The sequence below is a fragment of the Alexandromys fortis genome, unplaced genomic scaffold (assembly GCF_014885135.2).
Source record: "Alexandromys fortis isolate MF-2015 unplaced genomic scaffold, M_Fortis_MF-2015_v1.1 scaffold_7, whole genome shotgun sequence".
NCBI lineage: Eukaryota > Metazoa > Chordata > Mammalia > Rodentia > Cricetidae > Alexandromys > Alexandromys fortis.
The window spans coordinates 20,758,682-20,784,763 of record NW_026067920.1 but is presented as its reverse complement, the minus strand read 5'-3'; the positions used below and the strand labels follow the sequence as shown (position 1 = coordinate 20,784,763).

Genomic DNA, 26,082 nt, shown 5'->3' with positions numbered 1-26,082 from the left:
AGGAAAACCAGAAGCAAACTTAAAAAAAAAAAAAAAAAAAAAAAAAACCCACTGTGGGGCACAGAAGCTTATCAGCTAGCTCAGACCACAGCCAGAGATGGTGTTTGTTAGGCTGTGGCCAAAGGCTGGTTTTTGAACCCACCTTTTATAGTTAGGGCACCAAGCATTAGGCCTGAACAAAGGAATTTTTACGTTCTTGCCCTGACCCGCGAGTCAGTCAACAGAGACCCTAAGGAGGGGAGTGAGTTCTAATGTCAATGGGTAACTAGACAGCTATCATGAAATATGTTTCAGAGTAGATTACAGTGAAAGTTGCTAATTGCAAGAAAACAGGTGTCTTTAGCCATTAATTAGAAAAGGGACCGCTAGTAATACCAGAGGATTAATAAATTAGAATGAATTGGTTCTTAGGCTGGGAACTTAGAAGACAGCAGAAACCTTTTCACACTATGTCAAGGTAAAACTCAGATACAGACTGCCATACTTCACAGCCTCCATTATCAGAGCTCATTAGTTAAACCATGTGTTTGCACCGTGGTCACTGTTTCTCCTGGCACCTCCAGGCAGTGTATACTGGAGCCCCATGCCTCTCCTTTAATGGTGCCAGTTTCCCATAACAGAGACAGTGCCTAACCCAGAGGTCACATATCTCTGTCTCCTAGAGGTTAACTCAGTTCATATCTGTCGTTTATCAAGGATGGCCAAGACACTACTCTCAGTTTGCAGAGAGAAGCTCCGGCCTTGTAAATAGAAGAGCCAGTTGTAAAACGAAATGACCTAGGCTGATGGAAGCTTCTTAAGCGGCTGAGAAATAGCTCACTGTGAATGACTGATCCTTGATCTGCTGAGAAAGCTGCTGATAGTCAGTTCTTATTCTCCTAGACTTATAACTTTTATTTTTTTATTTTTACATTCTCATTTCTGGAATCTACATTTTTATTTTCCTATTCTTGGACTCTTCAGTTGGGGCTTATTCTCACAGATTCAAGAGACCCCAAAACACACCATGGCCCTCCAGCTGAAGCAGGAGCAAGCCCATAAGCAGCATTCTCCATGGCCTGTGTCAGTTCCTGACTCCAGGAGCCTGTCTGGGTTCCTGCTCTGACTTCCCTGAATAAAGGACTTCAAACTGGAAGATGAAATAAACCCTTTCCTTCCCAAGTCAGTTGGGTTATGGTGTCTCCCCACTGCTGGGACTGCAAGCATGCAGTTCCAAGTTTGGTTTTATTTTAACTTTTTTTTTTTTTAGAATGTGGGCATGGGGGTTGTGCTCAGGTCCTCATGTGTACATGGGAGGCACGTTACCAACTGAGTCCACAATGGTTAATCTTTATTATAAACCTGACTGGCTTGAGATTCCCATGCCTTTAGGTGGGTCTGTGAGGGATTTCCAGTGGGAATGAACCAAGGGGAAAGACTCACCCTGAATGTGGGCCGCGCTGTCCCATGGGCTGGGGCTCATGCTGAGTGCAAGGGGGAAGCAAAAAGTCGCTGGGCACCAGCATTCCCTTTCTCTCTGCTGCCAGGATGTGAACTGTCCTGTTCTGACAAGCCCTTCACACCACATTAGCTGAAATAAACCCTCCAGAAAGAGAGAGAGAGAGAGAGAGAGAGAGAGAGAGAGAGAGAGAGAGAGAGAAAGAAGAAGAGGAGGAGGAGCTAGGTAAGGGAGAGAAGTCAGAGGAGATAGAGAGTAAGCAGGAATGCAGGATGAGAAGTAAAAACAACAAGCCACGTAGACTAAGAGAAGTGGGNGGGAGGGCTAGGAGAGAAGGAGGAAGAAGAGCTAGGAAGAAGGTGTTTTGCAGGTACCTTTAGCTTTTGGCCTGCCACAAACATCCCTTGAAGAAAGTAAAACAAACTTGTTACCTGCATGAGGAGAGGAAAGGGGAAAACTTCTGAAAGGGAGAATTCCACATTCTTAGTCAAAAACATCACCCAACCTCAATAAACTTAATGACATGGTATTGTGAGCGTGGATGTTACGACATGCAGTCTGTGGCCTGCACATGAATTCCGACAGTCTGACATTGTACATCTAGAAAAACCAACTCAATTTGTTCCAGACTTAAATTTCTACAGTTACTGTCAAAATGCTTGACTAAGGGCAGCCCAGTGGGTAAAGGCGCATGCTGCCACGCCTGATGCCTGGAGAACACTTCCTGGAACCCACAGGATAGGAAGAGGGAGCCAGCTCTTATCTCCACGCGTGTCGTGGCACAACATACACTAATAAACAGATATGCTTTTTTTTAAAAAAAAAAACAACAACAGGATGGCTGAACAGGCATTACAACACCTGGTCTTGGCTTTTCAAGCTCCATCTTCTTCTCTAACCTACGGAATCTCCTTCCTGTCTACAGTTCTCTAGTATCTATGACAGACAACTCAACCTCCATTGCTCCAGCCCTAACTTCTAACTTCACTTTTATCTGTGATACAGAAGGCCACGAGACAGTGCCATCTGGGCATCTGTCTCTCCGTATCCTAGCCAGGTCCCTCACTCAGACAGCTTTCCCTGAGCACATTTCCTTGTCAGGGAGACAGCAGTGAAGCGCATGCCAAGTCAGCTCCTCCACAGTGGCCCTTAGAGGCTTTGGAGACCTGCTAATGCTCCTAACATGGGGTTGCTTTGTAAAGGTCAAATCTGTTGGAGCGAGCATTAATTGCAACGGTATCCAAGTTGTTGGCCAATCTGGACCTGACAGCGCTCAGAATGCAAACTATGAGTACACAAGGAACTACAGCCCAGCACTCAGATCTGAGGAAGGGGCCTGGGGACAGAACAGAGACAACAGCTGAACCGCCATCAGGAATCTCGTGAGCTTTTATTCTGGAGCTGGCAGGCGGCTTTCCAGGTGGGTGGAGGAGACAGTACTGTGATTACAGACGTCTCTCTTTCTGTTCCTTCCCTTCCTTTTTCATCTTTCACCTATCTATGTACGATCTGGGTGGTTTTCCCAGTGCTTGCAGAATGCCCCTGTTGGAGAGTAATGTCCACTGCATGAATCTTGGCAGACTGCAGGGCCTCAACTCTTACTGTGGAAGCTTTCAGGAAGGCACTGCATGTCTGTCTCCACAACGTGCAGGTTTGAGCACACGCTGATCTGAGTTGCAGTCAAGAAGGATGTCATTTACTCTGGCAGTATCAAATGTCAGCAGTGGCAGCACACGGTGTCCCGCACATGCTGCCAACAGTGCGACCAGCCAGACTGTCCCTATAGTTAAAAAACTGCAAATTTTACAAGGTGAGCTCAGCTTTAAGGAAATAAGTGATTCTTCTGAAATTACACAAGGATCAATGAAATAATATTTTCTTTATAAATAATTCTTAATTCTCTGACATTTCATTCATGAAATTGCTGGAGCATGTAGCTTAACACACAAGTCCTAGTTGAATAATAAAAATGTAACTGATCAGTTTGGTATACAAAGCGAGTTCCAGGCCAGCCAGGGCTACACAGTGAGACCCTGTCTCAACAACCAAACAACAAAAACAAACACGTAGTTGAAATAAAAATAGTGACTGTGGGATTAAGCTTTGGAAGATAGGACCAAGACGGCTCAGAAAGTTAAGGCCACCGCTCCAGTCCTGATGACCTGAGTTCCTCCCTGGGCCGAAAGGGGAACTGACTCCCACGAGCTGTCCCGACATCTGCACTCACACTGTGGTGTGTGCGGCCCCTCCCCACACAAATGAGTAAACAAATGTAAATAAAAACTAAAATAAAACTTTAAAAGACTTGAAAGATATTGCAAAATATTACTTGCTCCTATGCTCAGAAAGGATCTATGGAAACATAAGAGCTAAGATGAATATAACACAGTTTCACAAGAAACTGCAACTTCCTGTTTTGGAGGCTGTTCAAAGTTTCATTCATTGGATCACTTCACTGTTTTGGTTGTGATCATGTGTAAATTCTGATAATCATTAATACTCTCCACATTCGTGTCTGAAGGGCTCAGAAAAGAACTTACTTATATTAAGACAACCAATACAAGTGTAATAGGCTCTTCTTATGGCAAGGTTTAGAAACAAGAGAGTCTTGTGACGTAGCTCAGTTGGCGGAGTACTTGCTGAGCACATATGAGGCCCCGGGGCTCACTGCCCACCAGCACATCAACCAGGCATGGTGGCACATGTCTTCAATCCCAGCACTGGGGACATGGCAGCGGGAGGACCTCAGGAATTCAAGGCCATCCTTGCTACAAAGTAATTCCAGATTAGTCCAGGCTATATGAGACCTTGTCAATAATAATAATAACAATAATAATGAGTAAAGCATACTCATTACAAAAATGAGAAGGGCCACGGGCCTAGGAGGGAGCAGAACACATCTGGTTGAGGTTATACTAATGTTCAGTTGCATTTACAACATGTACTGCTAAACGATTTCTTAGGCCCTTTATTTTTTCCTTTAAACAAGTAACTGGATACATGCTGGTAAATGCTGACTACCCATCTGACATATTTCTGTTCTTAATTCTTTTTTCCTTCTGGGCTGAGGAGTGAACTCAAGGGCTTGCATATGATAATACACTTTGACTTTAAAAAAAAAAATCCAGTACTTAGGAGACAGAGACGAAGGATCAGGAATTCAAAATCAGCCCGAGCTACAATAAAATTTACTCATAAAAAAGCAAAGCCAGATAAAAAGCTGGGCGTGATGGGGCTTGCCTGTACTTCCAGTACTAGGGAGGCTGAGGCAGGAGAATCATCGTGAGTTGGAGGCCAGCCTGGCTGTCAAATTTCCCTAAGGTCAGACCAAGTCTCTGAGCTGTCGTGGCAGGTTCAGCCCGGCTCCTTCTCTAATCTCACAGGTCCGCTTGCCCTTGCCCACAGCTGGGCTCCGACATCCACGGACCATTTGGGGAACCGGCAGGACACCGTGGAAGCCGACTGGGGGGAAGCTCTTCTCCAACCACTGGTGTGGCAGGCTGGGCCTCTCCCTGCGGCTGAGGGTCTCCGACCGACCGGGGTCATTCTCCCCCCGAATCCCACGCGCCGCACAGGCCACGCCCCCGCGGTTTCCACTCGAACGTAGGCCTGGACGAGCACGAGGCCTGGGACCTCCCTCCCTGCTTCCGTGCGCACGACTGAACGCATGGCACCCTCCGCCCGCTGCCGACCCAAGGAGAGCTCGCGCGCCCAGCCATCGGCGTGGGCAGCGGGACCGCCAGCCACCCAGCTGGCACGAGCGTCGGGGCGGTGGCGAAAGAAGCTCCGGCCTCCCATAGGCTAGGGCCGTTTAAGGGGCGGGCTCTCGCAGCAGAAGCGGGCTGCGGATTGGTGACGCCTCCTCGCCGAGGGTTCCGATTGGCGGCTGCCTCGGGCGTCCTCCGCGGAGGGGCGGTGCCGGCGGAGGGCGCGGCGGGCGCTCAGTTCTCCTTCCCGCTAGAGTGCGGGTGCCCGCGGGAGCTAGGTAGTCGCCGCCTGGGACCCCGGCCCAGCTCTCCGGGCCGCTCGGGACGTGCGACGGTTCGATTCGAACTGAGGTAACTAGGCCGTAGCAGCGCGAATGTCGTGACGCCGAGACTCGAGACCGGGGCAGCCCGCGCGTGTCTGGGGCTCGGCGTGGGGCCCTGTGCGAGGCCCGCGGCCTGGAGGGCACAAAGACTGGCCGGGGTGGGGGCGCCTCGTGCCTTCGCCTCCATCTTGCGATGGGGAGCGGCGGGGCAGGCAGCGGAGTGTCGGTGCGGCCTGCAGAGCGCGCGGGGCCGCACATCTGGCAGCCGCGCAGCTGTTGCGCGCGTCGACCTTGGTCTCGGGGAATCGGCCGGTCACGGGCGCTCGCAGTCGGGAGGCCACTGCTTCCCTGGCACAGTGAACGCAGCCGAGGAGGAAAGCAAGGCGTCTCATTTTTATTTTATTTTATTTATCTCGAAGATCCGTGTCACCTGTAAACCAGTCTCTGCAGCTCGGGGGCACAAGCCCCAAACCTAATAGAAGCTCTTTATAATGACCAGGTTCAATTCAGTGTGTTGTTTATAATAAAAACGAGCGGAAAACTGCCAGTTTCAGAGCAAGGTGGATCTCACTGGGAATTGATGGGGTCGGAGACGCGAAAGGAGATAGTGTGGTACACCTTCCGACCGGTTGGGACACTTTTGGTTTGAGCTTGGTTAAAATAAATACAAGTCACTTCTTACCTTATTCTCTCCAGCGGTCTGGGTTCAATTCTCGATCACTTAGGAAGAGTGGAGCGTCAGCTTCATGTCAGGAGAGCTTTTAAAAAGCTTTTCCCTACCCCCACAACTAAAAAACATAACCTTCTCTGAGTAGCCTTTACTGGCCTCCGTTTGGACACATGGCGCTGTATTGTGGTTACTCCAGCCCCCTAGCAGGATGCAAGGTCTGTAAGGGAAGGCAGCCAAACGAAAACAAGAGCAGCCAGTGAAGCCAAAAGTTGAAAAAACAGGAACTGTTAAAAAGCCTTTAAGTTGTTGGATTATTTTTACAGGTTAGGGAAACAACCGCGCTCTCTGAGTAGAATCAGATTTCAACCCCTTTCACGCTACTGATTCTGGATAAGTCAACTTCTCTGTGCCCTAGTTTCCTCATCTATAAAGTGGAATTCAGGCCCCAGCACAACCTAAAAAAAAAAAAAAAGAAAGAAAAGGTGGATAGCATCAATTCCATGGGTTATAAAGTACTGATATAAAATACCTTATATAAAAAGAATATTTGAAGAGACTATCAGAGCACTCGGGAGACAGAGGCAGGTGAATCCCTGAGTTTAAGGCCAGTCTGGTCTACATAGTGAGTACAGGATAGCCAAAGCTTAATAGCACAGAGACCCTGTCTCAAGATAGCCATCCCCCCCCCAAAAAAAAAGTGTCACCCTGCCGAAAGTATAGATTTATGCTTCTAAAATCTTAACATCCATTCGAGATCAATTAAGTGGGAAACAAATGGTCAAGTTTTACAGAGGTGTTATTTATTTTTGAGGCGAGTCTTCTTAAGTAGCCCAGGCTGGCCTGATTTGGCATCCTCCCAGTGCTGGGGTTATAAGCATAGACCATCATTGCCTGGTTTGGTGAATCATACAACCCAGGTTTGTCTGGGTTTGTCTAGAGTTGATCCTTCTGCCTCAGCGTCCCAGAGTGCCCAGCTTCCGACACTCACTCTTAGTCCCTTTCTTGGTCCTCATGTAATAGCAAAGGGCTGAGCTAGATCACTGTCTGCCTTCTGGCTAAGGTCGATTATAGTACTGAATGTATAGAGAGCCTAATAGGACGAAAGTCTTGAGGGTGAGAGTCACAAAAATTTAGAAACAACATATGAAATTGAGTTGTGGATAGCTTGTTGCCTTATATTAGTCTGTCTCATGGAGAAACTGCCGTATTGTCTTCAGAGTTTCTCACAGGCAGCATGAAAAGTGGAAGAACCCTTTCTGTTTGCTAGGCAGACAGCTGTGGGGCATCACCCCGGGGAGTACTGCCTCACTTTGGTTTTCTATGTCAGGGGAAACACTGAAACATGCATTTCCTTCCAGCTGTAATTCCCTTTGACATGCCTGTTTCTCTTTAAATTATCTCTTCCTTCCTTACTTGTAGCTCAAAACAATAAATTCAAGTATGTAATTCTGCTTTTACTGTTCCAAAATTTATCTTGAATCCTATTCTTACTCTTTCTGGGGGTTCTCTTTCAACTTTGACATTCTGTAGTTAGCTGTTAAAAACCTGCCACAAGGGTGAGCTTTTTCAGGTGTCCGTGCACAGGACATACAGGTCTGTGTGCTGCCCTGTGCTAGGATATAGTCTGTGGTCATAGAACCATTGTAGTTGATCCTTTTTGGGAAGCTGAAACCGTCCTGCTTCCTCCCGGGGTGTCTGAGAAACGGACCTGTGTTTAGCAATTGATCTGAAGATCTTGCTATGTAGGTTCTTGATTCCGGCCTCTGAAGGCTTAAGACCAACGAACTCTGAGGTGATGTGGACACCTGGTCCTGTTTCACACTTTTTGTTTTGGTTTTTCTTTTTACAGCCTGAGTCTGACCTCAAACTCAGAGTGGTCCTCCTACCTCAGCCTCTAGATGCCGAAATTAGAAACATGAGCCACTGTGGCTGTAGGTCACACTTGGGCAGGAGATAGGTTTTATTTGACAGTTCTGGGATTGAACAATGCTTCATTCTATAAACTATTTTCCTTTTGTGTTTAACTTTTAGAATTACTGGTAAATAGATTATTTATTGTTGTTATTGTTGGGGCTCGAACCCAGTCCCCTTGTGCATATTAAGCATGTGTTCTACCATGTGCTATAGTAAAAATTTATTTTATTGTGTGTCTGTGTATGATAATATGCCACAGTGCATGTGTGGAGGGCAGAAGACAGCTTTTGAGAGTCAGCTCCTCCTACTGTGAGTTCCTGGGATTCAGGCCTGCATGGCAGGTGCTATTACCCATTGAGCCATCTTGCTTTTGTTGGTTTGTTTTTGTGAGACATTTTTTTAGCCCTGGCTAGTCTGGTACTATGTAGCCCAGGCTAACCTTGAATTTCAGCCACTTCTCTGGCCTTAGCTTATTGAATTCTGGGAAAATGTGTGTGGCTCCATACCTGGCTTATGTTCTTTTTTTTTATTATTATGTATACAATATTCTGTCTATATGTCTGCCTGAAGGCCAGAAGAGGGCACTAGACCTCACTACAGATGGTTGTGAGCCACCATGTGGTTGCTGGGAATCGAATTCAAGACCTTTGGAAGAGCAGGCAATGCTCTTAACCACTGAGCCATGTTCTTTATTTATTTTTTAAGACAGGTTCTAGATGTAGCCCTGGCTGACCTGGAAATCAATGTGTAGACCAGATTGGCCTGGCTTCAAACTCAGAGATATGTCTGCCTCTGCTTCCCTAGTTCTGGGATTAAATACTTGTTTTACCATGGTCAGCTAGGTTCTTTGTCTTATTCCTAAAAATTATTTGAGAAATCTAAGATCCTGGCCAAATTGGCCAAGCCAGCCTTCAAGTCTACCCTCCTGCATCAGCCTCCTGAGTACAGGGATTATATATAGGGCCTGGAGAGATGTCTCGGTAGTTAGGGGTGCTTGGGGTTTGGTTCCTGGGACCCGTGTCAAATGGCTCACAACGCTTTTACCTCAGGTGATCTTCTAGCTTTTATAGGCACACACAGATTTGAGCACATATAGACACATAAATAAGAAATAAAATTCAAATATGTATTTATTTGTGTTTGTGTTCAATGTGTGTGCATGCCATAGTGTTCATGTGGAGGTCAGAGGACACCCTGGGATGTTGCTTCTCACCTTCCCCTTGGCTTTCTCTGGTTGGCTGCTCTGATGCATACCTACCCCAGGCTTACCCATACTTACCCATAGGCTCCCAGGGCCTCTCCTGTCTGTTCTTTCCATTGTCACAGAAGTGCTAGAATGATACGCACCACCATGTCCTGCTTCTGTGTGCATTCCAGGGTCCAGTGTCTGGTGGCTAGGCTTGTTTTCAGCTATTTACTTGCTGAACTATTTCTCTGGCCTTCTAATATTTTTTTTTAGATTAAGACTTTTTTCTTAATGTGTGTGTCTGCTTGTCTGTATGAATATTATGTGAATACAGGTGCCCACCAAGGTCAGACAAGGGTGTCAGATTTTCTGGAACTGGAATTGCAAGTCACTGTGAGATGCCCAAAGTGGGCGCTGGAAACCAAACCCAGGTCCTCTTGCAAGAGCAGCAAATTCTCTTAACAGCTGAGCCACTTCTCCAACCCCTGTAACAAGATTCTATTTAGAAGATTTTATTTCTTCATGTTTGTAAGTTTGCTGAGTATATGCCAAGTGCCCATGGAGGCCAGGAGAGGGCATTGGATCTCCTGGAACTGGTTCCGGTTCACAACTGGATGGTTGTGAGTCACCATGTAGGTGCTGGGAACTGAACCCAGTTCTCAGAAAAGGAGAAATGAGGTAATATTATAATCTCAATTTTTTTTCTTAATGGGATCAGGGCTAAAGAGATGGCTCAGAGGTTAAGGGCACTGCATCATAGTTCTTGAAGACACAGATTCAGCACCAGCTCCCAGCAGAGCTCACAACCAAGGGCAGCAAGTGCTCTTAACCTCCTTATCAGCGTTCCAGTAACAGGATTTCTATTAAAGCAATTGAGACAGAAAGATCCAACCACATAGCTGTGGAAAGTAACACAGAAAGGGAGTGGAGTCTTGCACAGTTTTTTAGGTGGGACTTTCTATTTAACACTGAGCTTCCTAGGTGAAAAGCAAAGAGGAATTTTTTGTTTGCTTGTTTGTTTTGTTTTTGAGACAAGGTCTCACTACGTAGCTATGGCTGTCCTTGAACTTACAGAGATCCCTCTGCCTCTGCCTCCCAACTGCTAGGGTTAAATGCATGTGCCACCACCACACCCCACACAAAGAGGAATGTAAAAGACAAAAACAATTTTGCTAAAACTTAGAAAGTGAAAAGAGGTATTATACAGACTAAGTTTATATATGTATCTAGGAATATACATATATACTTCTACATATATGTATGTAGTAACAACAAATGAAAAAAGAAGCTATTAATTTGAAAGAGAGCAAGGAAGGGTATGTGGGAAGGTTTAGAGAAAAACAGGGAAATGATGTAATATTATAATCTCTAAAAAAAAAGAAATTTAAAAAGGAATTGGGGCTAAAGAGATGGCTCAGAGATTAAGAGTCCTGACAGTACTTCTAGAGGACCCAAATTCCGAGCACCTATGGGGGCTCACAACCATCTGTAACTCCAATTCCAAGGGATCTGATGCTTTCTTCTGACTTCTGTGGGTACCACATACAGAGACATACATTTGAGCAAAACACCCATATACTTAAAATGAAAACAAATTTAAAAATGGGGTGTAGTTGCCACTCAGGAGAAACAGCGTTTCTGTTGACAATCTCTTGTGGAGTCTGCAAACAGGATGCTTGATACTGTGAGTGCCATTTTTGTTTGAGGGTTTTTTTTAATATTTATTTATTATGTATACAATATTCTGTCTGTGTGTATGTCTGCAGCCAGAATAGGGCACCAGACCCCATCCCAGATGGTTGCGAGCCACCATGTGGCTGCCGGGAACCGAACTCAGGACCTTTGGAAGAGCAGGCAATGCTCCCAACCACTGAGCCATCTCTCCAGCCCTTGAGGGTTTTTTTTTGTTGTTGTTGTTGTTTTGTTTGTTTTTGTTTTTGTTTTTTGGCTTTTCGAGACAAAGTTTCTCTGTAGCTTTGGAGCCTGTCCTGGAACTCACTCTGTAGACCAGGCTGGTCTCAAACTAATAGAGATCCTCTGGTTTCTACCTCCTGAGTGTTGAGGTCAAAGGCATGTGCCACCACTGCCTGGTCCATTTTTTTTTAAAGATTTATTTTATTTTGTGTGCATTGGTGTTTTGCCTGCATGCATGTCTGTATGAGGGTGTCAGATCCCTTGGAACTGGAGTTACAATCATGAGCTGCTATAAGGATGCTGGGAATTGACCCTCGGTCCTCTGGAAGAGCAGTCAGTACTCTTAACTGCTGAGCCATTTCTCCAGCCCATGAGTGCCAGTCTTAATAGTATCATTTGAGAATTTTTTTTTCTGCTTCAAAGTCATTTCTTAGATTTATTAGAGAGTGCATGCTTTAATCCTAGTAGGCAGAAGCAGGTAGATCTCTAGTTCAAAGCTAACCTGATCTACATAGTGAGTTCCAGGCCATCTTAGCCTACATAAGTAAGACCCTGTCTTGAAAAGCAAAGTGGGGGTGGGGCGGTAATGTCACTGAATTAATATGAAAATAAAAGCCCTATCCCTTTAATAACTTTTTTAAAAAGAAAAACTAAGTGGTCAAGTGAAGAGACATGGGAAGCCCTGCTTGTGTTTAGGCCCGGCCCACTATTGCTCCTACAGTGAGATTGCTGGAGCATCAGTGTCCTGTTGGAGCCCTGGTCACCTGGGTCAGGACCCTTCTGGGAGTGTTGAGTCAGTTCGTGCATGCCCCAGATCTTGTCTAGTAGGCCTAGAGGAAGATAAAGGCCTCAGTAGGTTTTTAACAGCCACAGCCCCACGACACTGGCAGCTTGTCACCCACCCACATCAGTTTCCAGCTCTGGGGTCTCCTCGCCTGGCAGGAGTAGGGCATGTAAACTATTCCAAGCTTCAGTCCTGCAAATGCGTGCTTCTATAGTGATGGCACGTCATAGTCACCTCCCTCTGCCGTCTCACCCTGCAGCTTTCCGTGTATGTTGCCCAGGCCCTTCCATTGCTGCATGAAGAGACTCGAAGTATGCACGAGGCCCTGAGCCACCACTGCCTGCCCCTGTGTCAGGGCAGCACCCACAGGAGAGGACAAGCTTGAAGCTTTTTAAATTTTTTAATATTTTGAAAATTTCATATAGGGACTGGAGAGATGGCTTAGCAGTAACATGCACTAGCTGCTCTCCTAAAGGACCCAGGTTCATTTCCTAACACCCACATGGTATCTCACAACTGTCTGCAGCTCCACCCCCAGGGGCTCCAACCCTCTTCTGGCTTCTGTAGGTCCTGCTTACATGTGATGCACAGACATACATTGAGGCAAAAACACTCATAAAACAAAAGTAAAACTTCTAAAATAAATTTTAAAAAGGAAAATTTATATGCATATTCAACATATGTTGCTCATAGCCATTCCTCACTCTAGCTCTCCCCAGGAATCGCCATCAAGTCAGCCATTTATTTTGTGTGGGGGTCAGAGTTGGCACACTTGCCTATGGTGGTAAGAGAACAGTTTGTGAGAGCATTTCTCTCCTTCCTCCATTTGAGTCCTGGGGATTGAACTCAAGTCTTCAAGCCTTTACCAGTTGAATCAGCTTGCTTTGCCCCCTTTGCTGGTCTTTTACTTAGTGCTGTGATTACCTAAGCCTGGTGGAGTAGGAGCAGGTCCTATAAACCACAACCCCGGAGCCTGTGGGAACCGCTTCAGCTAACAGTAGAAGCAGTTTTTTTGCTCTGCTCCAGGGGCAGAACTTGAACCTGTTGATGAGGTGGTCAGCCCTCAGCATTGTTGTGTAGGTAGTCCAGAATTCAGCCAAGCTCATTACAGATTGGCAGTTTCATGTCTCCAAAGCCAGTGCAGACTTCTGATAGGACATTGACTCTGCTGTGAGACTTGGGTAATTCTAGCCTGCCAGCCAACAGGCAAGTAAGTGTCTTAGAAAGTGAGGACAAACACTGGGCTCCCCACACAGTGATCTGTAGAGACCCACATGTTCCTCTAGGGCCCTGGAAACTCTTCCATTCTGTCCTCTTTCAGAGAAATGTAAATCCCAGAAGGAAGAAGGGGTAGATACACTGATGCCCCAGAGTCCTGGAGAGGATGATGTGATCACTGACAAGCCACAGGAGACATCTTAATCCATGCTTTGATTTTATCTTCAGAGCTCCAGGTCACCTACTCCAAGGGTATTTTAGCCAAGCTAGAGGCTTGGGAGTTTTAGGACCTGTAGCCAGGGAGTAAGTGGGTGGAATAGCAGCTGCTTTTAACAACTGGTCACCTACCTGCCTCTTCATTTTTTTAAATCTATGGCCACAGTTTTCCTGGTATCCACCCTGCATGCAGCCAGCCAGCCTCAGGGCCATCTCAAGCCTATCCTCTCTCTTGTCATCCCAGATTTACCCTTTCATGCTGCCATCTTGCCTAGCTTGGCCTCTGCTTTGATTCTCTCAGAAACCTCGAAGCCACATGCCCTGCTGCCCTGTTTTTCTCTCTTGCTCGTTAAACACGATCTGCACTGATATTTGTGGTATTTCTCTCTGTACCTGTGTGTCTTGTGAGATTTCACGGAGGCCCCAGACTGAAAGGGGCATCTGTGCCAGCACAGGTGGCTGTCAGGGCCCATGGGTGCAGGGGTAGCACTTGTCAGAGCAGAACTGCTGACACTTTGGATAAATGTAATTGTTTCCAAGGGAATTGTGATTTGAAGAACCATTGCAGGATTTTTTTTCTTTTTCTTTGCTTTTTTTTTTTTTGTTCAGAGAATTGTTCTTGGTGAATTATTCATCTATTTGAATAAGTTAGACAGAAGTGAAACAGCGCCCGTCTCCCACTTGCCAGGCCTCTCCTATTTGCTCTAAACAGGAATGAGTGGGAAGAAGCCAAACAGCTGGAACAAGCTTGCTTGAGGGTGACACAGCAGATACAGGAAAGATCAGGTGTCCCCTAATGTTAGCATATACATGGTGCTGAATATAGTTTTACTGTGGGACAAGAGAAAGCCACTGGGTCACTCCTAATGCTATCTGGCAGATCCTGTGACCTCTACAGGTTCCAGAGACTAATTGAGGGGTTTAGTGGTGAATTTTAGAAGGCTCTGGAAGATGTTGAAGCATGGATAGCCCCTCGGTTGGCAGTTGTGTGTTGTACAGGACTTTCTCAGAAAAAGGGGCAGAGTTCACTGTTTATTTTCTATGCTGGCAGTGGTGGAGATCATGGTACCCCTGCAGAGGAAAGCTGCTTGTGTGGACTGGATCCTACTCAAGAGAGGCTGTGCAGGCATCTGGAGGGGCAGGGCTACTCAAGCCTTTGGAACCCGAAATATTCCATAATGGGCTCCAGATGCCAGCTCCCATGAAGCTAGCTTCAAGAGTTGGTGTTTGCCCTGCTATGTATGGTCTTTGTTTGATCGTATTCTTTGCTGTCCCCCCAATTCTTTCCTTTGGGAATGGGAATGTATATTATCATTGTATACTGGAAGTATAGAACGTCGATTTTAGTTGTACAGAAGCTCACAGGTGATTTGCTGGAGTTTCAGAAGAGAATCAGCAGTTATACACACACATACACACACACACACACACACGAATGTTTTGCCTTCATGTATGTCTGTATACCACATGCATGCATGATGCCTGTGGAGGCCGGAAAAGATAATCAGATCCCTGGGACTGGAGTTAAAGATGATTGTGAGCCATCATGTAGATGCTGGGAATCGAACCTGGGTCCTCTTTAAGAGAAGTGGTGCACGCCTTTAATCCCAGCACCCGGGAGGCAGAGGCAGGCAGATCTCTGTGAGTTCGAGGCCAGCCTGGTCTACAGACCAGCAAGTTCCAGGATAGGCTCCAAAGCTACAGAGAAACCCAGTCTTGAAAACAAAAAACAAACAAACAAAAAACAACAAATAAAAGAGGGCAGTCAGTGCTCTTCAGCCCAGAGCCATCCCTCTGGCCCTAGCAGGTGCACGGTTAAAAACTGTTGGAATTGTGTGTTGGACTGAATGTATTTTGTATAATGAGATGGCTGTGAACAGTTAAGTGTGTGTGAGTTAGGATGGTTACTGTTGTCAACCTGATAGGATATGGAATCATGTAGAAAACAGTCTTCTGGGTGTGCCTATACGGATTATTAGGATTATTAGATAAGGCTAATTGAGGTGGGGTGCCCCCTTAACTATGGCTAAGTCCCAGATGGATGAGCAGGAAGGGAACAGGAATGCTGTTGCTCCTCTTTTCTGCTCCCTGCTGCGGGTGCAGTCTAACAGCAGCCCAGGTTTCTCCTGCACAGCTGCCCCACTGGGACAGACCGCACTCTTCACCTCTGAGCCAAAATAAACCCAACCTTCTAGGCCGCTTTTGACATTTTGTCCCAGCAACAAGACAAGTGACTAAGGCAGGAGAGAGCATGGTTTATCAGGCAGACTAATAAATGAGGTTGTAAAGAATTTGAGTGTGCAAACTGGGACAGTAACCACCTATAAAGTGTTGTTTCAGTGAAAATCTTGAACATCAGGCCTTTTTAAAAAGAAAAACTTAAACATTAATTTTCTGCAGCCAGATCACTCTCACATCCTAACCCTAGAGTCTTGTGCACGCTGTGGAGTCAGGTTCAGAGCTGTGTGACTCCAGACCCAAGCGCTTGATGAACCAAACATGGATCAAGTGAGAAAACAACCAGAAGGCACCCAGAGCAGCTGCGGGTGGAGAATGGCGTGCAGAGTGTTCAAGTTCAGACGAGGATTTCCATGGAGCCACATCCTCCCCTTGTGGCTCTTTGGAAAATCGCACGTATTATTATTTGTATGCATGTATATGTGTCTGCGTGTGAGAGCATGCGCATGTACATGTATGGACCCATAGATCCCAGAAGAAATCAGATCTGGAGCTGGAGTTGCAGGTAGTTGTGAGCTGCTTGACATGGGTACTGGGAATAGGACTTGGGTTCTCTTGAAGATGAGACAGCACTGCTGACGTGGGTGTGGACACTCGCATGCCATGGTGGTGCGCGGAGGCCAGAGGGCAGTTTACAGTTCCTTTCTTCCCACCATGTGGTTTGGTCTTGAACTCTGCTCCGAATGCCAGACTTTACCTGCTGTCTTAGTTCCTGTTCCATTGCTATGAAGAGACACTATGACCAAGGCAGCTTATAAAAGAACACATTTAATTGATGGCTTACTTACTGTTCCAGAAGGTGCATCCGTGACTATCATGGTGGGAATCATGTAGCAGGCAGGCAAACATGGCACTGGAGCAGTAGCTGAGAGCTTACATCTGAACCAGACATTGGAGCCAGGAAAAGAGTGTGACTGGACTTGGCATGGATACTAGAGGTATCCAGTGACATTCTTCCTCCTTACCAAGGCCACACCTCCTAATCTTTCCCAAATGGTTACACCAGCTAGGAGGCAAGCATTCAGATCCCTCTGTGAGGGCCATTCTCAATCAGACCCCACAGCTGCATAACCCACTTTAGGATTCCACCTCTTGCAGTCTCCTCAGTAGCCTTTGAGAGCTCTCATAGCTCTCCATGCTGCCCTCCCTAGAGGAAGTTTGAAACCCTTTGTGAATAATGACTTCCAGGCAAGACAGAAATTTTAAAAACTTGTCCTTGAAACAAAGTGGGGCCACTGAGATGGCTCATCCGGTAAAGAAAGGCATTTGTTGCCAAGTCTGATAGCCTGAGTTTGATCCCTGGAAGCCCACATGGCAGAAGGAGAGACCAGACTCTGACAAATTGTCCTCTGACCTCCATGTATGGCATGGCATATGCATCTGCACACATCCATACATGCAGAAATACTTTTTTTTTTTTTTAAGATATTTGATTCTTGCCTTACTCAGCTTTATTTCACTGCAGGACCAAGTCTTAACACCATTCTTGTTAGGGGCATAAGGGAGCTGTGACCCTTGATAGGTTCTAGAAATGGGGAAGAAGTAACAGTCAGAAGTGATAGGTAGGTTGTCTTCATCCTAAATTTTCCAGCTGATAGGGTCAACTGTAGTTACCAAACCTGAGCCGGGCAGTGGTGGTGCACACCTTTAATCCCAGCACTCGGGAGGCAGAGGCAGGCGGATCTCTGTGAGTTCGAGACCAGCCTGGTCTACAAGAGCTAGTTCCAGGACAGGCTCCAAAACCACAGAGAAACCCTGTCTTGAAAAACAAACAAACAAACAAACAAACAAAAAAAAAACTGATGCAGGAGCTGGAGAGATGATTTAGCAGTTAGTGCTTGCTGATATTCAGAGGACCCAAGTTCTATCCCCAGTACCCTTGTCAAGCAGCCTTTAACTCCAACTCCAGGAGAGCTGATGTCTTCTGACTTCGGTGGGCCCACACTTGTGCACACACACACAGATACACATGCACGTACACAAAAATAATAATATGTGCGATTTTTCAAAGAGCCACAAGGGGAGGATGTGGCTCCATGGAAATCCTCGTCTGAACTTGAACACTCTGCACGCCATTCTCTACCCGCAGCTGCTCTGGGTGCCTTCTGGTTGTTTTCTCACTTGATCCCTGTTTGGTTCATCAAGCGCTTGGGTCTGGAGTCACACAGCTCTGAACCTGACTCCACAGCTTGCACAAGACTCTAGGGCTGGGCTATGAGGACAATCTGGCTTTACCTGTCACCCCATTAATAGTCAGAGGTGATTTAGTGGATCTGACTGCTGAGGCAGGTCTCCCCTTTTCACTGCCTCGTGTGCCCATCGTGGTTAAAGAGAATGGATTTCTCTAACAGGAGGACTGCTCTTTGATCCAGGATATACCAGCAGCTGCCCTGTTCAGCACTTTGATAACAAAGGCGTCTGTGTGGGGATATTTGTGTTTGTATATGTATCATGTGATAGGAGTCATACACGAAAACTAACAGCATTGCTTGCCTGTGTTTGTAGGACTTTTCAGTGGTAAATACTTGGCTTGCTTTTTGTTTGTTCGTTTTGTTTTTTTTTGTTTTTTTTTTGTTTTTTTTTTTTGGTCAGGGTTTCTCTGTGTAGCTTTGGAGCCTGTCCTGGAACTGTCTAGACCAGGCTGACCTCGAACTCACAGAGATCCATCTGCCTCTGCCTCCTAAGTGCTGGGATTAAAGGTGTGCACAACCATCGCCAGGCGATACTTTCCTTGCTATATGAAAGGTTAGGTGCATTTTCTACCAGAAAAGGAAAACAGGTCAGAGCCCGATAAACCCGTGAAGAAGCTGGTGTTTAGAAGAGCGAGCTGACTGCGTTTACAGTCCACGCTTTTCTCTGAAGTCACCTCAGAATGGCCCGGAGCCCCATGTGCCGGGTTAGGGAGGAGTAGAAATGTCATATTCCACCTGGGTTGCATTTCCTGATATTGAAACCAAGCAGGACGAGCCTGATGCGGCCACTCTACCCCACTTGGCAGCTTCCTATGCTGCCACCACAACTTCCTTTTTCACACTTTGCCTCAAGTCTTTGGGGGAAATAAGGCTGTTCCTGTCCAGGTTTGAGTCTTGAGGTTGGTCCTGGTGCTCCGCAGGTGGCTCCCTGTCCACCTGTCCCCACTTCCATGTCCTTTCAGGTCAGACTTCTGCCCATAATCCCACCAGTGCCCAAGCCTGCTGATGCCAGCTTGTCGTCTTAGGTCTTCTGTAGATGCAGCTGGTTCTTCCCTTTCTTTCCCCAGCTGCCCCCTCACCATGACTCTGCCTGGGGTGCTCTCCTTCTTTCTCTCATGAACTTGTTATTACCCGGCTTTCCATGGCTTCCTGAGGCTGCCAGGATCAGCTTATACCAAGACAGCCTGAGAACGGGTGTTGATCTGTAGGGATAAGTCCCACCCCTTAGGGGGCGTGTTTGCCTCAGGCTAAAGTTTGCCTATAAATTTGGCGAGAGTGCTCCCAGCGCTCGCTTCTGCTTTCCTGGTCTCCGGGGTAACGGTGGTTCTGTAAGTCTATTCCTCCATTAAAGCTGTCTATATTTTGACAATCTGTCTGCATCTGTACATTTTGTCGTCCAACGTCGGGCTATTTTGCCTCCGACTCAAGTGCGTAGCCTGCTAGCTAACACAGCATGCTCCCGGGTGTCATTTTCTTAGTTTGTGACTCGGGCCCCAGGGCTGAGTCCGAGATACACTCTGCCTTCAGGCCCATAATATCCAGAGAGGCATGCTCCGCTCTCCCGGGCAGATGCACGCAATGAAGCTCCTCCGACCCAGGATGGACTTAGGCTAGAATCTTCCTGGTAAGCGCACCTTGGGGTGCTTACACAGATGATTAGAAATGGGCTAAATTAATATGTGAGAATTAGCCTAGAAGAGGCTAGATAGAAATGGGTTAAGCAGTGTTTAAGTGAATACAGTTTGTGTGTTGTTATTTCGGGCATGAGCTAGCAGGCGGCCGGGTTGCTGGGGACACAGCCCCGCCGCTCCTATTTCAACATTGATCTGTTTCTGGTCATTGGTCATCATTGGATCAAAAGCCTCACCTGGTCCACAGTCTGGGTGTGGTTCCTGTTCCCACAGTCTCCTCCCACCAAGAATAGTTAGATGCATCCTCCTGAGCCCAGTGGAAACCCAGGCGTACCTGGTCTCCTCCAGGGTAGAAGGGACAAGACTCAAGTTGCTGACTGACAAGCCATTAATATAAGAGAACCACTTGAGGGGAGGGTGTGCATGGCAAAGACCAGCAGGACACCTTAGTGAGGTTGGGTAAAGAGGCAACATATGCAGGGCCCACGTCCTGTCTCTGAAATTACATCTGTGCTGCACACTGAAGCAAGGCCTTGTGCTCAAGCCCATCTCATTTCACCTGGGTGAGCTTGGTAATCAGACCTTGATACTCCCCCAAGGAAGTGGTCACTGTTCCTTACTTAAGTAAGTCTGTCTTTACTTAAAGTCAAGGTTTTTTCAGGACACATGAAGGAAATTATTTTTCTCTCTGCTTCCCTTGCTTTGTAGGTTCCTGAAGGCTTCAAGGGAAACCCAATTTAGGGAAGACTCAATGGCTCTAGGTGAAGATGTGGCAGAGACAGACGCATCTGTCAACACGAAGGTCCCATCCTGTGGCAGGTGGAACTCTGGGGAACAGGAGCTGCTGCCCCCAGGACTCAAGCCACAGCAACCCCTGCATCTGGAAGTTGAGAGAGGGCCGCTGTGGAGGGCTGAGGCTGGCCCTGACTGTATCTCTGGAGTTTTCTTGTCACAGGCCCACGTTGCCAGTGGAGAACCAGTAGCAGACAGGTCTAAACCTACCCTCAGAGGCCCACTTCCTTCTGCCAGCAAGGGGACTGGAGACCTTCACTCTGCGGGAAGCCACGTAAGTACTGAGGAGTTGAAGCTAGAACTGAGCCAGGGCATCCTTAGGTGTGTGCACCGCATTTTCTTGACAGTTACTTCCTGCCCACCACTGCAAGGTGGGAGTCATGGGATCCTGTTTCACAGGTTCACTTGGAGAGCTGGGCCTTGAAGTCAGCAGGGGGTTCTGTGCTGTCTCCTGTTCAGAGTCACTGGGGACTTCTTAAGGACAGTTTGAGGTTCATCAGGACCCTGCTGACCAGTGGACTAGGATCAGGGGTCTCTTAATGAGGGACCCTCATCCTGCTTCTGATTTGGTAATCTGAAAGCTTCTAGGGGACTTGGTAGGGGGCTGAGGGTTCCCAGATTAAATCCTCTTGGGACTTGTCAAAACCCTGAAGCTCCTTTAGCGGGCAGCAGTGCCTCTGGTCTCCAGGACTGGATATTATATGAGAGCCATGTTCTAAGGCCAAAGGCAAGTCTCTGAATCTTTTAAGTCCTTGTAGTAGGAGAATGATCAGTGATCTGCTCCTCCTGGCTCTGGCAACGTCATGTTCAATCTACCGAGGTCCAGGGACAGCTTTGATTTGTGCATTGTGTCTGGCTGCTACTTGGTCTCTCTCTCCTTGGAGCCCTGCGCATGACTGGGAGAGAACAGCACTTGTTGATAGCAAGGGTTAACATGGGGCTCTGGCACCTGTAAATCATGTTTGTTGGGTCAAGAAGCAAATCAGCAAGCCCAGAAGTGGGTGTTTCTTAAAAGAGGCTGTGGTTTCTGTTCTTAGGCTGCTAATGAGGGGCTCTTGGTGCTTTCTCAATGCCTCCTTAGGGAGGCAGTGCTGGTGCTATGTCCATTCCCCAGGGTAGGGAGGGTAGGTCTCGTACTTCTGGAAGGTGGTACAAATAGGAGTTCAGTCTGGTTCTGAAATCCTTGTGTTAGTTATTGTCTTCCTCTGGGGTAAGTTACTCCCTGAGATTAAAAGTCCAGAGTAAAGAAACAGAGGGACTGATTTGGTAAGAGTGCACCCTGGTGGAGCCTGCTGAATCTCCTGTCAGAGGTGGTGATTGATGGAGGGCTTGTTCACTTGATGGGGACCCATCAGAGGAGGAGAAGCATTGATTTCCAGCTTCTGCATGCAAAACTGTCTTGGATTCTGCTCTCACAAAGTAAGTGACTTAACTTCCGAAAAGATGGGTTCAGGATCAGTTGCCGGAGAGTTCCCAAGGTAGGATGAGTATTGGTACTAACCACTAACAGCAGCAGCCTTGAAATCTTGCCTGAATACTCCTCTGGGCACACAAGCAAATCTATGTATCCATCTATCTATCTATCTATCTATCTATCTATCTATCTTTCTTTCTTTCTTTCTTTCTTTCTTTCTTTCCATTTTTGTTTGTTTCTTTGTTTTGTCTTCTTAGATAAGTATATTAAGTAATAGGTTTTACCATAGGATCCTTAGAACTACTTTGTTTTCATTGATATCCCCCATACTCCTCCTTCAACCTTAACTGGTCTTTAAAAAAAAAAAAAACTTTGCTTATTTTTACCTCAGCTTTTGCTTTTTCCCCTTTTTGTAGATGGAGGAAAACAAACTTCCTGCCTCCCAGGACCTGTATCAGAGGGTTAAAGTCCTTGGAACTATAACTGTGTGCTCAGAACATGATGCTGACAGTGAAGACAACCAGTCCCCAGTTGAGTCACCTCAAGTTCTGGGCCTCAGCCAGCAACCTCACGTCTCATGTTTCCCTCTGCTATCACAATGGAAGACCACGGTGAGCCCAGGTGCTCCTCAGCTCTCTAGCAGAAGCATCTCTGCCTCTTCCATAGTCAACAGTCTCCAGGATCACCAGGAGAAGGCAGAGCCTCAAAGTAGCTCCTTTGCCAAGATCTCCTCACAGGAGTTTATTGTACCCCACGGAGCCCCCTCTGTGGTGGGGTCAGAGCCTCAGTCCCTGTGGTCACCACAGCCTGGGGTCCCTCGGGGTAATGCTACTAGCCTGGGTAAGAGACAGCTCTCCTTTCAGGCAGAGTACTGGGCCTGTGTGCTGCCAAATTCTCTACCTCCCTCTCCTAACCGCGATTCCCCGCTCTGGAACCCAAATAAAGAGTATGAAGATCTGCTTTACTACACTTACCCACTGAGGCCTGGGCTTCAGCTCCCAAAGCAACTTGAGAGTCATGTACTGGCTGACCCTGTCATGCAGGACTCAGGTGTAGATCTGGACAGTTTCTCTGCCTCCGCAGCAAGTACTCTCAAGTCACCCACTAACATCTCACACAATTGCTTGTCAGCAGAAGTACCTGCCCTGCCATTTTCTGGAGCCAGGGAGCCATGCCTTAAGCGTTGGCCCTTGGGAGTATCCCAGAAACAGGATGGCATAAGCCTGGCATCTTGGAAGCAGCTTGCATCAACCCCTAGAGCCTCAGGTACCAAGGATACTTCTTGTGAGAACAGAGAGGCAGCCCCAAGGGACACAAAGAACTATTCACCTATAGGCAAGAATCTCAGTGTGGGTTCTCCCCAGCTAAGGACAAAGGAGAGGGGCCCGCCCTTTTCTAGACTAGAGAGGGAAAAGAGAGCCTGCCGGAATGTTGGGCATCCTGCCTATGTGAAGCCTGGGTGGACATCAGAAGAGGAGATGGAAAGTGAGGATGAGTACCTTGCCTTGCCCACGAGGCTGACTCAGGCTTCTAGTCTGATGTCCTACTTAGGTGCCATTCCCACCCTTGTGAACTTACCCCCTGGGGCTGCTGAGGATCACAGTTCACTGGAAGTCTCAGACAGTGATGGGTCAGCTTCCCCCACATTGGACTCCAGCCAAAGGCAGCATCCTTCTGGTGCTACCTTCCAAGGGCCTATGGTCCAGAACCCCTGCTTTGTGGACTCTATCCATCCCAAAGACTCCTCAGACAAAAGTAATATGATGAGCAGCCAGGCCCTTGGGGTCTCTTATGGACTGATGAAAACTCACTCCTCCATGCAAGCTGCGTCGGACAGGTGGTCGTTCTCAGAGCCAGCTGCTGGAGAGAGGCTTCCCAGGAACACGGGGCAGGGGAAAGCGTCACTGGTGCAATGTGTGCAGGTAAAGATGCTCAGCAAGGAGAAGCTTCTGGAATAAGTGTTATTTCCCCAGCCCACCAACAGCATGTCTCAGCACCTCCAACACACATACCCCCAAAATAGAGGTATTGTTCTCCTTTAGTGGTTGCAAGAAAGTGACAGAGAAATTAGGTAACATGAAGCACCAGTATTCTGTGTGCCTCGGTGATATGAAGCTGATACGCAGTTTTTCTTTTGGGTCAGGTAGTTCTAATCATCATGTAACAGCTGGGGTTTTTTTTTTTTGTTGTTGTTGTTTTGTTTTGTTTTTGTTTTTTCGAGACAGGGTTTCTCTGTGGTTTTGGTTCCTGTCCTGGAACGAGCTCTTGTAGACCAGGCTGGTCTCGAACTCACAGAGATCCGCCTGCCTCTGCCTCCCGAGTGCTGGGATTAAAGTGGGATTAAAGGCGTGCGCCACCACCGCCCGGCTGTAACAGCTGTTTTGAATAGAAAGTTTAGTGGTTGGCACGCTTGTTCTTCTGGGCTCGCGCTGTTCCTCCACAGTTCCATTCTCACCTTCAGGACTGTGTTCTGAGCCTGTTAGTGTTGGTGTCATTGCTGGATGAGGGGAGACACAGCCAAGTATGGGGGAAGTCTGAAGTCATGGGGTAGAGGTGAAGACAAATGACCTGGGAGAGAGAACTCTACAAGGACATCTGTATCCTAACATGCTGCCGTTTGTAGCCTTTGGACAAGGACAACAGCAGCTCACTCAGATGCACCATGTGAACTTTGTCTGTGGTACTGGGCCCTGAGCATGGTATGCAGACTTCCTCGCTGAGCTCTCTCCAGCTACGTGTTCTTATCTCCACAGACATTTTGTTATCAGCTGGAAGAGCTCATCTGCTGGTTGTATAATGTCACAGATGTTGCTGACCTCAGTGCTCCACCCAGTTCCACTCTGACGGGTCTCAAGTCTTCTCTGCAGCTTTACCGGGTAATGTGTGGTCCTGGCTCCTGGCTTGCTCACCCATGAAACTGGTGGTTAAATCACTTCTTACAAAATAAAATCTCAACTGGAATCTTGTAGCTCAGCTGACTATTTTATCTGAATATATCTAATCAAGACACCTTTTTTTTTAAAAAAAAAAAAAAAAAAGATTTATTTATTTATACAGTATCCTGCCTGCAGGCCAAAAGAGGGCAACAGAGCTCCATATAGGTGGTTGTAAGCCACCATGTGGTTGCTAGGAATTGAACTCAGGACCTCTGGAAGAGCAGTCAGTGCTCTTAACCTCTGAGCCACCTCTCCAGCCCCTCAAGATACCTTTTTTAAATTCCAAATTTTAAAAACTATAAAATATGACTGAACTTCCAGACCAGATAGAGGAAAATGATATTTGTCTCAAATCAGAAATGTTTTCGAGGGGATTTGCACGGTACTTTGGCAGATGTCTCAAGATTGGATCCTTAGGCCTGGGAATTGAATGACAATTCAGTTAAGTCAGGTGTGCACCACAGCTATGTGGTGGCTGCCACACGGGGCACTGCAGACATAGAACACATCAACATCACCACGATTCTGGACTGTATTGGTGTTTATGGAGCTGAGTTGAAAATACTGAATCCAGGCATAGAAGTGTGATAGGACAGATTTAAGCCAAATTTAACCCAAAATCTGACACCAGTTTTATGGATTTTATTTTACGCCTGTTTGTTATTAAGGTCTATTATTTCACACCAATGAATTTTAGCTAGTGATACTAGATTAAAAGTATATTGAAATGGACAGTAATTCCTGTAACTGCTAACCTTGGGTGGCTTGGCTGACTTTGACCACATGGTGATGGTGTTTGTAGCCCAGACCTGCTGCTAGTCTGGCAGGGAATGGGGAACCCATATCAGATCATATACCCTAACACTGAATCAGCAGAAGACGGTGAGATTTAGTTCCAAGCTCTGACTCAGCATCCTGGGAACTGCATGTCTGGAGTGGAGGGCCTTTGTTTTCTGTCTTTGCAGTCTACTAAATCTAGCCTGGGCTAGCCAGCTGTCCCACCATGGCAGGGATGCTCTTAGATACAGTGTAGAGATAGAGAAAAACTTAAGGAAAGAGCTGAAGGCTGAACCTGAAGGTTCTCTCTGTTCAAACACAGTGTGTCTGTGCCTGGACAGTACCTGGGGAGTCCCAGGGAGAGGAAATTGCTCTCTGACATCCCAGTAGCCTTTCCTGGCCTGGCTGAACAAGTGAAAGTAGACTTACTCCACTCTGCATTTGACCCTCATAAGCCCCTCCTGTGACTCAACTTAAGAGTAGGCAGATGCAACCATCTTGCATTGTAGACAGCTAAGCTCTAAGCCAGGACTTATTCCTGCATATTAGTCAAGCTTAGACCCCTTGTATGAACACAGCTTTTCAGTGAGATGATTCTACTGACGCCTTCCTCAGAATGGGACAGGACTTATGAATGGGCTCTCTTGGCTCTTGCTTAGACCGAGACTGAGTTCTCGGACTTATGGGTGCTTACATTTTAATCATCACTCTTCCTCTCCTGTACCTGTCCCC

General features: G+C 47.0%; 1 protein-coding gene across 2 annotated transcripts in view; it reads left to right on the top strand.

Annotated features, from left to right (window-relative positions):
* The first annotated feature begins 5,378 nt into the window (after positions 1–5,378).
* The window catches only part of Cep68 (centrosomal protein 68), a 32,868-nt gene continuing 12,164 nt past the window's right edge, over positions 5,379–26,082 (top strand). Inside the window, exons 1-4 of one of the 2 annotated variants that reach the window (XM_050140861.1) lie at positions 5,379–5,496; positions 20,140–20,497; positions 22,054–22,248; positions 24,391–24,513. In XM_050140861.1, the coding sequence (XP_049996818.1) occupies positions 20,183–20,497; positions 22,054–22,248; positions 24,391–24,513 (633 nt within the window). In that variant the 5' untranslated portion in view covers positions 5,379–5,496; positions 20,140–20,182. Of the gene's footprint in view, positions 5,497–20,139; positions 20,498–22,053; positions 23,560–24,390; positions 24,514–26,082 lie in introns of both variants that reach the window. The other variant, XM_050140860.1, reaches the window with a different exon arrangement.